Source organism: Ceratosolen solmsi, unplaced genomic scaffold (assembly GCF_000503995.2).
Source record: "Ceratosolen solmsi marchali unplaced genomic scaffold, CerSol_1.0 scaffold7, whole genome shotgun sequence".
Lineage (NCBI taxonomy): Eukaryota > Metazoa > Arthropoda > Insecta > Hymenoptera > Agaonidae > Ceratosolen > Ceratosolen solmsi.
In genome coordinates this window covers 4,494,407-4,506,813 of record NW_011948413.1, presented here as the reverse complement: position 1 = coordinate 4,506,813, position 12,407 = coordinate 4,494,407, and the positions used below count along the sequence as shown (strand labels likewise).

General features: G+C 44.3%; 1 protein-coding gene across 2 annotated transcripts; it reads left to right on the top strand.

Annotated features, from left to right (window-relative positions):
* The first annotated feature begins 2,366 nt into the window (after nt 1-2,366).
* On the top strand, nt 2,367-5,244 carry LOC105367337 (probable serine/threonine-protein kinase abkD). 2 transcript variants are annotated; one of them, XR_913054.1, is made up of 2 exons: nt 2,367-2,674; nt 3,097-5,244. XR_913054.1 is itself a non-coding variant. In XM_011506004.1 (2 exons), exons 1-2 carry the CDS (start codon nt 2,484-2,486, stop codon nt 3,537-3,539), a joined length of 513 nt encoding a protein of 170 aa, XP_011504306.1. In that variant the 5' UTR covers nt 2,367-2,483; the 3' UTR covers nt 3,540-5,244. The 2 variants fall into 2 exon arrangements, 1 of the variants encoding a protein (XP_011504306.1); XM_011506004.1 differs by having other exon boundaries at nt 3,218-5,244.
* Nucleotides 5,245-12,407: the final 7,163 nt, after the last annotated feature.

The window sequence follows — 12,407 nt, the reverse complement described above, 5'->3', positions numbered from 1 at the left end:
GCGGCCGCTCTATATTACAGACCCGCAGCCATCCCCGGAAGCTTGCGAGCTTGGGAGCTCGGAGAGCTTCCGGAGCGGGTGTCCGCATGCGCTGGGCGCACCACCCCATCGAGCTCACGGAGCTGCATATAGATCGGATACTCGCTGCAGCGCCGCCGCCGCCGCCGCCGACGCCGTAGCGCATGCGAGCTTTGACGGGGGTGGCCGAAGGGAGTCCTTCCACAAATACTGAGTCATTGTGACAATAGGGGTCAAGCGAGGGCCGTCATCGACAGCTGATCGGTCGCCTCTCTTGATCACTTCGGTATTCGGACGCGGCTCATCGCGCGCCTCGTCCGGGCATTTTGGGGCGTCGCGTCTCAGCGGCGGAGGAGATAGGCTAGAACGAAGCGAAAAAATAAAAGAATGAGAGAGGTAGGTGGGCGCATCGGCGTGCTTACAAATTTGCTCACGACCAAAAAGCAAAGCTTTGCCGGCAAGGCCGCTCCGGGGCTCTCCTTGCCCGAATGTAAATGCACAGGGAATATCGCTACGCTGGCGCCAATGGCTTACACTCCGGCGACTGGTGCTGATTGATGTTGCGATGTTTAACTAGAGGGTTGTTTCTAAGCTTGGGAGGCGACAGCGGCAGCATCCCCCCACGGACCCAATAAGCACCTATACGACGCGTTACCCACCCGCTCAACCACTCGACGCCATTCTTCGACAAAAAAACTCGGCATCCCGTCTGTCGCTCAAGATTCGCCCTCGTTCTCGTCTTGTCGGGCAAGCCACCCCCACCCAACCCCAACCCCAACTCCAACCCCCATCCCTCATCCCTCATCCCGACCTTTAACCCCGTGGACGAACTTTCGCGCGCTTTGCTCCCGAAGTCTCTAGAGTAATTGCAAATGGAGGCTCTCGCGATATAATTAACGAGTAGGTCCTCGTTAGTGCAAGGCACGATTCGCTGCGTAGATAAGCGGAAGCATCTTAAATGAGTAAATGAGAGAACGCGAGAGTTTGATCGGCCCCACGTAGCTCGAGCGACTCCTCATTTACAGTCGCGAGAGCGATTAATTATCGAAAATGTGCAGCTCGTACATTTTAATCCATTTAAAAAGCTATCCATTTGAGCATAATCATTAGAGATGGAAATTAAAATGCGTCTGGTGCCCCGGCCTGTTTATATTCCGCGGTCGTGTACCTCTATTTGCTTTTAAATTTAACTCCAAATATAAATGCCGGTAAGAGTCGATTGCGCCGTAAACAAAGAGCTTACCCTTCATTGTTTTCCTACTGTACTCCCATCCCCCTCCCCCCTTCCCGACCTTGCTCGGCCGCACTTGCCTATTTGGCCAGATAAATATTTTACTTCGGATCACCGCTCGAGTCGATTACTCGCTCGATGCACTTGGCATCCCACTTCGAAAGTGCACTAGCCTAACGTATGTATTTTTTGCCGTTGTCCTTTACAAAAAATTTGTTATTCTCCATCCTTGTACATGTATTTGGCGGTGCGCAATTGGCATAATCTCGCTGGTGCTAATCACTCAATGGAAAAATGCTCATTTTTACCGCTCGAGCGTAGGATATCGATATGCGGATGTGCGCGAGCCGTCGAAACAAACCGACGGCTAATTATAAGGCCGGGTGTCGCGCGCGCGCTAATTACACTCTAATTATTATTTATTGCTTCGTGCGCCATTCGTTAACATTTCAGGCGTTTCAGCAACAAAGCACTCGTTTTGGTCGCGTCCCCTTTAGCACACTCCCAGGCATTCCCTGGCTTCTTTCCCACTTTTCCGACAGCGTTTAATTAAATCCTTTTCACCCTTGCCCCGTCCGTCCCCGCAAATTCGGTTGAAAAATTACATTGTCCGCGAACGAATGAACGATCGACGCAGAAGAATCCTTCACGCTGATTAAGGGCAACGCGCATCGCGATACTGTGGCTCCTTCGGAATCCGGGCGGCTTCCTGACGCGACCCTCGCAAATATTGATGTTTGTCAAAGACTATCCTCGATCCGCGTCTCTTTCGTTCACCCTCTCTCGGTCCGGGCCCTGTCCCGCAAGCACCTGTGTTCCCAAGCATTTTACAAACGGAATCAAACGTCAAAGATGAGAGCGCGACTCTTCTCGCCTCGCACGCCCTCGGTTATTATTGCAGAGCTGCATCGCCGTTCCTGTTAGTTTAGCGGTTACGCGACATGAGTTTTACCCGAAATTAACGGCAACGACGGGCCTGTCACTGGAGTGCGCCGCGATAATTTCAAATGCGTGAATTGAACGCGACGCGCTGCAAAGCATATGGCGCGAGCGTGAAAGTAGCAGAGATAAAAAACAATTGGTTTCTTCTCTCTTCTAATTTGGTTGTCACTGGAACGCGAAAAATAAATATGTTTGCATAACGTAAACATGATCTTTTGACTGTTTTTAAATTTTTATTCCTGCACAAATTTCGGTTACCGATAATTATTCCGGTACCGACACTTTAAAGAAGATGAAATTTTCAAAAGTGAGAAAATACAAAGCGAATGATGTCCAACAAGGCTTCTCTGCCAGTCGTATTACCAAGGAAATAAGTAAAATCTACAACATTAAGCTCAACAAAACCCTTCGGAAACAAGTCGAATTAGCCCTTTGCCGCGGCGTCAATTATGGAATATTAACGAAAATTAAAAATAAATATAGGTGAAAAACTTTAATTTTCTTTTTATAATCTAGAAACTGTATCTGATGCCTAATTAAAAAAAAAAAAAAAAAAAAAAAAAAAAAAAAAAAAAAGAAAGCAACGAGTGCTAATTCCTTAAAAGGCCCTTTTTCTTACATTAATTTTAATATTTTCCATGCTACGAAGTTGATTGAAAATTTCATGATGTTGTAGAGATGAGAGGCACTTAAATTATATTTCTCTGATTAAAATACTCTTAGTGCTCGTGCTTGGGTCCTAATACAAATTAAATTATTTTCGTAATCAACTTAATTCACTCTGCTATTCGGATTTGTAAACAAAGTAGAATTTCACTTTAGACACTTTAGTAACCTACGTAATTTAATAGTACGTCCATAAGCACGTACGTACTTACCAATAAAAGTAACAAATAATTTTACAGAATTGCTTTGCCATAAGTGATCATTGGTTCTTTAAACTACGCAATTAACAGCTGTGACAGAAATATACATATTCGTGGAAACTCAACGATGGGACGGGGAACGGGTTTGTAATCGTTGCAGATACAATCCCGACAACTCCATAATAAAATCCGTAAGATTCAGCCCGAAGACGAAGCCACGATTTAACAAGGCTTTTAACACGTGGATCTGCTCAAATTGCTCGAAGAAACAGCCGTTGTTGCTAAATAGCAAACATCGGCAGCAACAACAGCAGCAGCAGCAGCAGCAGCAGCAGCAGCAGCAGCAGCAGGAACAACAGCAGAAGAAGAAACCGAACATTTTGCCGATGGTACCGAGGCCTACTGTACCTCCTCCACCCAACTGGAATACCAAGCCGAAGAACCTCACGACGGAGCCCTTTGCCAAGGTCATCAAGCACTAAATGCTCCCAAAGCCAAAGAGGCGTACTAATAAGGATCGAAGATCTAGGGCATCTTCGCATTTTCGAGACACGACAATAAGGGAATAAGGGAATAAGGGAATATGAAGAATAGGAAGAAACCAATAAAACGTATACCGTGGCAGCTCCCGCGCACGATCCGTTACACGATCCGCTACATTATCCGCTCTTAATGCTCTCGACGGCAAATAAAGAGCTCGTTAAATGCGACTAACCGAGGTGCTTGCTCCTCTCGTTCCCTCGTTTCGCGGGTTCAATGTACCGCGGCCGGGGGGCTTAAGGCCCGGCAATTTTACGCTGCCCGGAGGTGAGCTCGGGGCGGAGCAGCTCGAGGATAATGGGCATTGACCGCAAATTCGCCGGACCGCAAGACATACCCGAGCAATCGAGGACGGTGCGTGAAACAACCGAAAATAGCCGCGGCTAATCGCGGGGGAACACGTAATCCTAGACATCCGGCACCTGTTATCTCCTCCCCGGGACACACGATTAAGCCGAAAGCGCGTTCCCACACTCACCCACATTTTACAAATCCTAATGGATTTTACTTAAGAGAGAGATCGCCCTTTCTCGATCTTATTACATTTCCGTCTCTTTCGCTATGTTTTTTTCTCGCTGCTCCTCAGCCCGACGGTGTCCTCGAGTGTTCCGGCGCTGCGGCCAAATTATGTAGATTAGGTCGGCCCCGAGTGTAAGTAAGTACGCCGACAAAAGCGTTTGCCCTGCGAAAACTTTGAAATTTCAAATTAATTGTTATCAAGGTTAATAATTCTCGAGGCAGGGGACAAAGCCACCCCGTTACTGCGGCTTGTCCAAACACCCGGATTTTCAATCGAGCGCGCTTAACATTAATTCCGACGCTTATGCAGATTCGGCCGATCGAGGCGAAATTCCGCGACAATTTCTCAATATTCTGCTCGATGGTGGACGGGGGCGAATATCGTAACATCCCACCCCTCGTACGCACTCGCATAATAATGAAGCTAGTGCAAAGGCGCGGGGGTCGAAAGCGCTTATAAATATTTCAAAATGAAATTGGCTGCTAAAGAGTCGGCGCTTGTGCATTGTTGGCCCATTGTCATTGCAACAATGGCGGGGGAGGGGAGGTGGCTCGATATCGGTTGCATTGTTCGTAAATTGCACGTTGCGCGGGCGCGTCACAATGCCGAGGCAACAAGATCGCAAGTTTAGCGGGAGTCCAGCTCGATCCGAAGTGCCGCTGAATTAGGCCTCGACGATGTTTTCTAGAAAATCACGGATGAGCGCCATATGTCGCCGATCGTGGAGACATTGGGACTACCACATTTTTTTCTGGTTCCGTATTCACCGAGCAAATCGACTAATCGGGGGCAGTTAGGTCGGGTCGCAGGTGGACGGTAGGCTCTTGCGAGTGCACGTGTAAGGCGACGGCGTCGAAGAGTTCATCGACAATACACGAATCGACGAGCTCACCCAGGTGTCACCTCGTCTCTCGGTCCTCTCTCGCCAATGTTTTATTTTTATTACCTGTGCCGCGTGCATTATCTATACGGGGACACGTGTCGCCGCTCACACTTCCGTCCGGCCCTCAACGACGGGCTTTCATGTCGCGACAGCGTGTCCCACGCTCTCGAGGACATGGCCCACTCGAGATAAGATCGTCCGTTAGATAAGGAGAGGCCCGCGGGCGCGAGCAGCCCTTGATAAACCACGGATTCGTCAAGGTGAAAGGAGGGGGAGGTGGGTGAGGAGGCGTAGGTCGATAATGATGATGAGATAATGACGAGAGGCGCGCGTCTCGGCGATATTCGGAGGAGGATGAAAAAAGCGGCTGATGCGCACCAGTGCGGAAAGCGCGAGCCACCCTCGCGACTCTTGTTAAACGGGATCACGGAGACCAGATGTAGCGATACTTGACTCGGGGACCACTCGAGATACAAAAGCTGTGTCTAGAGACAATGGGTCGCGGCATTGTTTTGACCCCGTCGATAATCCACTTGGACGAAAGAGTCGACGGAACTAAACGGCTCCTTGGTCTTTGTTCGCGCAAGCCTCGAGGCAGGTATCGGACGCTGGGCTCACGGTGAGGAGACCCTTGCCATGGCTCGCCGACCCCCTGGGCCATCGTTCGTTCGCCCAGGTTCTCCCCGGGGAGCGCGAAAATTAATTCTTAAAGCCGTTCCTTATGACCCCTGGAGCTTTAACCACAAGTTGCAGAGGAGCGACGAGAGCAATAGTAGTGGCACTGGCGGTTGTAGTGGAGGTAACGGCGACAGCGGCAGCGATGACGGCGACGACGACGACGATGACGACGACGACGACGACGACGACGACGCGACCACGACGACGACGATGTTACGAGAAACTTTAATTAACGCGAGTCTTGAGTCTCCCTTGCGTTTTACGTTTAGGAAGATGCGCGGGCGTACGTTCTTTGTCAATTCTACATTAAGATAGAGGCGAATGTTGGGGAAGTTTTCCGCGGCAAGTCGCTCCCTCGAGGATGAATATACGCCAGGGGGCTGGGGAGAGGCGGACGCCACATACGCCTCTCAGGGATTCAATATAATCGCGCAATAAAATTCACTTACGAGTTTGGGTTCGCCCCGAGTTCACCCCGAGTTCTCTCGGAGTTCGCCCCTCTGTAGCAGCACTCGAAGAGTTTCGCGGCGACTGGCGTCATCCCCTCGCTTGGGCCGCTCCCTTAGTCGAGCCAAAATCTCGACCCGAGTCGTTTGCCCAACGGTGCGTTCTCTTTATTTTCCGTTGTCTGCCGCTCGTGGAAAAGCGGAAGTCACAAGCGGACTATCAGACCGATAAATAACGGGCGGCACGGGAGCCGAACGACGGGCAGATGATCAATCTGGATATCGAACCTGCGACGTACGTTCACGAGATTCTCCTACCATTAAATCATAGAGAGGCGATACAGGCCGGCCAATTCATTGGTCGTGTTTGCATAGGGCCGTTGGCGCGCGACGCGCGGAGGGACGCTTCGGGAGCGATAGAGAGAGAGAGAGAGAGAGAGAGAGAGAGAGAGAGAGAGAGAGAGAGTGGACGAGCAAGCTGGGGTAAATTTGAAAGGTTAAAGGCATCGAAAGTGAGCTGAGAGAACGGGAGATAGAGAAAGGTCGAGAAGGAGATAGATAGACAGATAGTTAGATAGACAGACAGACAGACGGACAGAGAGAGAGAGAGAGAGAGAGAGAGAGAGAGAGAGAAACAGACAGATAGTGAGGAGGGGGGAAGAGAGGGATCCTTGTGTACACTCAGCTGTCGGCCTCTTTTTACGCGCTCTCGCTCCATTCTTTCTCCAGCTTGAACGCTGCAGTCGTGTCACGTGTACATAATACACGGAAACAAATGCTCTTCTTGTGCGCAGAGTTCTGCGATTTTTCGACTCGCCGGCTGCCAAACGCGGGTATTTATATTTATGAGCGACCGCCCCGCCAATTCGCGCGATCGTTAATTAACAATCAACCAGAATAATATGGAGAAAAAAGCTCTGGAGCGGGAGCCGCTGTTGCTTTAATTTTGGACATGTTCCGGCGTTGCGCGCGCCCCGATTTCACGGGATACGGGCGGAGGGAGCGAGATAAAATCCAGCGGCGAGTCGAAATTGAAATCCTGCGAGCTGGTTGGTCGATCCTGACTCCGCCCTCTTACCTTCTTCATCGTTCGGGTTACGCACATCCTGGATTTCACGCGGGATACACATGTAGGACGGGGCACGGCCGCGGGCGAGTTTTTCCGAAATCTTTTAGCCAAACAGTAGCGGCGATGCGCCGAAAGGAAGCGCCCGAGCGGTTGATGAAAAACGCAATAATAACAATAAGAACAACAGGGGGAAGACCAGCGATAAAGCGGAAGAGGACGGGCGGAAAGCGGCAGAGGAGGAAGAGTATGAGGATGAGGCTGAGGAGGATGAGGAGGATGAAGAGGAGGAGAAGGAGGATGAGGAGGAGGAGGAGGACGACGACGATGACGACGACGACGACGATGAGGAGCAGAAGGAGGAGAAGGATAGAGAGTGGATGAAGGCAACGATGCTGGCGGCCAGAGCGGGGGTGTGACGGGCGGGAGGCGTTGGGCGGCGGGCAGGGGTGAGGGAGGTGGAGGGCGGGGGGAGACTTGCGTCGCCTAGTGCAAACAAGCGAAAGGATGAGGAAAAGAGGGACGTTGCAAAAGGGGTGGTGGGATCGATGCGCCGACGCGTAATTTATTCGTGTCTGTGCGACAACGAGCCGAGATAAAGTCGTCGTTGCGGCGAGGGATTACACGAGTAAGAAGCGAGTCGAATCGCGATTCTCAGCCCCACGGGATTAAACAAGGCAATAATCAGCCAGCCTCTCGTCCAATGACAGGTTAATAAAGTAACGAGTTTCGATCTCGCGGGAGAAGTGCGCCTCGATCGAGGGTTTAGAGAGCCTCTATCCGTCGGATCACGAAATTCATAATGCGAGACTGGCGCGTAACCGTCGCATTATGCGCTTCAGTAAGATCACGCTTCTCGGGTATAAAGGGCAAAGGGAACAAGATGGCGGAGGGAGTTTACATGGACTCGCTTCGCTTGTGATTTACGTCGACTGGAAATTGTATGCGTTATGTTCCAAATTAACTATTGATTAGGCAGTAGCATAATACGCGCGCTCCGACTTTTTCTAATTTTTTCTTATTTATAATTCGTCTGTATTTTTTCTTAATTTTGAGCACGAGGACGCTCGCAGGCGCTTATGTAAACTTTGTAATAAATCATGATTTATTGTTACTTCTATAAAGAATGTTTTATCGATTGTCGCTACCGTTTCCATTCGAATTTATAAACTCAATATTTGTTAGTAGGAAAAACCATTATTTCCATATGATTATGAGCAATAAAATGTCACAATTTTCATAAGCAAACCTATCAGATTTTTATTATCGCCAAATAATTGTTAAATTTATTTGAATTTATCAATATCGGTATTTCTCAATGGGAGACTATTTTCTGTTCAATAATGAGCACTAAAGGAGAAGTAAACAAGAAATATTTCTCTTTCATTATAAGCACAAATACATGCATTTGTAAAAGCCATAATGAATTTAGAAATATATATTTTTCAAAGCATTTTTTACCATTGCTTTGTTGAATAATAATACCCTATATTTTATTTATTTCTCATTTGGAATTAACATACCGATGCATAATATATGAATACTTTCTAATGATCAGGCGGTCAAAGCACAATATGTGATTAGTATTTTTAACTATAATTAAAGTAGTAAAAGAGCTATACGAATAGTCGTAAATTAATGACTTTCTGTTGCCCTTACAAAAGCTACGAGCTTACAAAATTATACGTTTAATACTTCCGATTACAGGAAATGCTTTTATACAATAGTAAATGAAAGTTGTATCTACGACTTGATTTTACATCAATCCCAATGATATTTAGAATGGTAATGAGAACTACCTAATTTGGCGCACGAATAAAATGAATAAAACTACATGTTTACATTACCAATATACTATTACATATAGGTTTATATAGCACGTTTTTATTATTTAAATTGTAAAAGTGTAATGTAAACAATTGTACTTGTCTAGAAGTTGAAATTAGTATAGGTTGAGTTTGTTTACATCGAGGCTAAAGTATTATTAAAAGAGTATTCATAAAAGTTGAACGTATTTTGTCTCTATTAATAAATGCACTTAAAAATCAATGTTTTAATTTCCCATATTTGTAAATACACAACAGTAGATAAATGAGATTAATGAGATATTGTAATAAAACCGTGAAATAGTATTTTTTATTACTTATAGAATACTTCTAATTTGTCTAGCTAATGGAATACTGATATTTACCGAACCAAACAGATTACTCGTTACGAAAATTATGTTTTAATATTAAAAAAAAAAAAAAATAAAAAAATAAATAAAAAAAAAATAAATAAATAAATAAATAAATAAGCAAGAAAACATTTCTTTCGTTTAAAAAAGAAGATAAAATGTAAGCACAAGTATATTTCATTATCTTACTCTGCCAAAGTTTTTGTCTCAAAGTTTTATAAAACTGTTGTTCTGACATTGCCGATGTACGTTTGGCGAACAGCTACAGAACGTGTAGCTGCAATGATTTCTTTAAAAAATATAATAACATGCGGATCATGAGCTTACAAAAATAATACATCATAATATCGTTAATCGTTAATGAGCTTTTGAAAGTAAGATACGTTAGTATGTGAAGAAATTGGCGGTGTCTTCTATCGCTCATATCTTCTTGACTCACGTGTCTAATCAATGAGTTTCGCAAAGACAAGCCTCCTAATTATTCCAGTATATTCACAAATAATTGCACAGCATTACGATGCTTTTCGATAGCAAGTGTCGCGGTGTGCTCGAATCAACCGATGCGGAGTTTCATATCACGTAGGCGAGCGGACGAACTCCCACGCCCTCTTGGCATTGCTCGTGAGTGAAATCTAGGAGTAGCCCTGAAGAGGCGTTATTCGCGCGCGGCCGAGCTCGAAAATCGGGAAAACTCGCGATCTGACGATGTCATAAGGGACGCATTCGTGGTTTCAAACGTTCGAGAGCTCTTGAGAACGAGTGCGCGACGGCCACGTGGGACTCGTGCCGTTTTCGTGTGCCCGACGCGCCGAGTGGCATGTAGAGTCCTACAAATGATCGGATGTCACACCCCGAGTCTCCGGCCCTTATCGACCGCAGAGCGCGTCCTCGAGAGTCACAAAGAAGTTGCGGCGCAGCGACGGCCGCAATGCGGCCGCGATTACTACTACCCTCTCCCAATGCCGCTTCTCCATCTTCCCCGACAGCTATAGTGCCTGAAGTTGTTTTGCTGCCATCATGTTGTTCGATGCGTACGTGTATACGGTAACTGAGGTTGGGGAGAGGTCGTTTAATTATAACGGCAACCAGAGGTTTTTATGAGGCACCGATGAACCAACAATTATAAGGAAATTCAACTGCTTGATTTCATTACCATGCGCGTGCAATTCGTACGCAATGGTGTTTATTCATGTGGCTCAAATAAACACCTTGTTCTACTTTTTTCGGTTTTTTTTTTTGTTTTGTTTTGTTTTGTTTCATTTTTTAATGTAGTTACGTGCCGTGTGCACACACGGCTTCATATTCACGTACTCGCGAATTTGCTTACGCTCCCGCACACGCGCGCACAATAGCACTCATCGGATCTGGCTTAAGGGGATACAGAGAGTTATTTTTGAAACTGAATTGTAAAAATCGCAATCAAATATAAATACATTTTATTTTTAAATATTGTCTATTGCTATTGCATAATTTAAAATATTGCAAAAATTATATAAATACAAATATTTGCAAAGCTATTTGGTGTTAATGATTATCTTATACTTGTTGGTTTCTGGGTTATATATCGGCTGAAAAATTATGATATAAACATTTTTTTTGTACTGTTCCCTTTTATAGTTTTTCAGTTATGTAGCAAAATTTTGAAGTGAAATAAAAAAACTTTATAAATTATCAACTTTTCAAAATATATATCTCAATATGAAATAAAAATAACAATTTAAAGAGAATTTTGAATACGTTATTCTAAAAATTCACGATTTATGACTATTTTATGAGAAAATGCGAGTCGCCACCGATACACGTATACGTGCGCGTGTATAACTTGCTCCGATAATAACATGTTTCAGATATTTATGAATTCCTTCGAGTTAATTAACGGTTCCATTTGAAAATAACGTTGCATAAATGAAGAATAAAAAAAATTTCGTTGAAAAATGTGTTTGAAGTTTTTGTTTACAATGCCCCATGAGTACGCGCGTCGCTTCGTGTTTCTCTTGACAAATCAACATTTTTATGAATTTTGATATAAATTCAACGACTGTATACTTGAAAAGACTTTCTCTTCAAAAAGTGCAATAAAAAAAAAAAAAAGAAGAAGTTTTTACGACTGCCTAGCCTCCTTAAATATGAAGAAAAAGACGAAGGCGAAAATGGGGAAAAAAGAAGGAGAAAAAGGAGGAGGAGAAAAATCGTGCCTTTCAAAAAGAAATGTGATTCTATTTTATAGAAGGATAAGAGTAAATTCAGGTGCATGATGTAGTAATTTTTTTATATATTCATTTGGAAATTGTTAGTTGTGTAATTTTTCAAATTAGTTCGAATAATGAATATTATTTGGAAATTTTAATGCGCAGTACAATATTTCTGCCTTATAAATTATAACGTTTAAACGAAGAGTTTAAAAATATATTAATTATGAGGTGAATAGTATTTGCGAGCAATAAAATTTATTTTAATGTAATTATCTAATAAAGTTGTATTAGGATTTGTATGAATAACACATGGCATGATTTTTTCTTCTTTTCACAACTAAATCTATAATTTCAACAGATGTTGATTTATGGGAGAAAAATCTTTCAAAAATTTATCCGAAAAATAATTTATTTGCCCACGGATAATTACACCGACTTTCGCATAAATGTACAGTGTAACGAGAAAATTTTTATAAATTAGAAACATCGTTTATTCTTATATAATGAGAATGAACAAAAAGTCGAACCTACAATAAAACGATACCTCTGGTTAGTCTTACAAGTGCATTAAACGGTTGCTTCTATACACTAAGCCTTGACGACTCGTAAGACCGTCATTACATTACATTACATTACATTCGTTGTCATTGTATAGCTTTTGTTTTTCGTTTTGAATTGAGAAATGCAAGTACGCGAGTAATCGATACCGCTCACTACTACAACATAAAAATAGAGTATTGTAATTAAGCATCGGTTGATAAAACGAGCCATTGAGTTTGCAATCCGTTATCTGCTTATAAAGAGCAAGAAAATGTATATTAATAACAATCAGTAAATATGTACATTAGT

Bases quoted from the DNA above. Each gene is read 5' to 3' on its own strand.
- LOC105367337 (XM_011506004.1), top strand. From the start codon at position 2,484: ATGAAATTTTCAAAAGTGAGAAAATACAAAGCGAATGATGTCCAACAA. The intron at 2,675-3,217 runs GTGAAAAACTTT...TAATCGTTGCAG, and splicing joins AAAATTAAAAATAAATATAG to ATACAATCCCGACAACTCCA.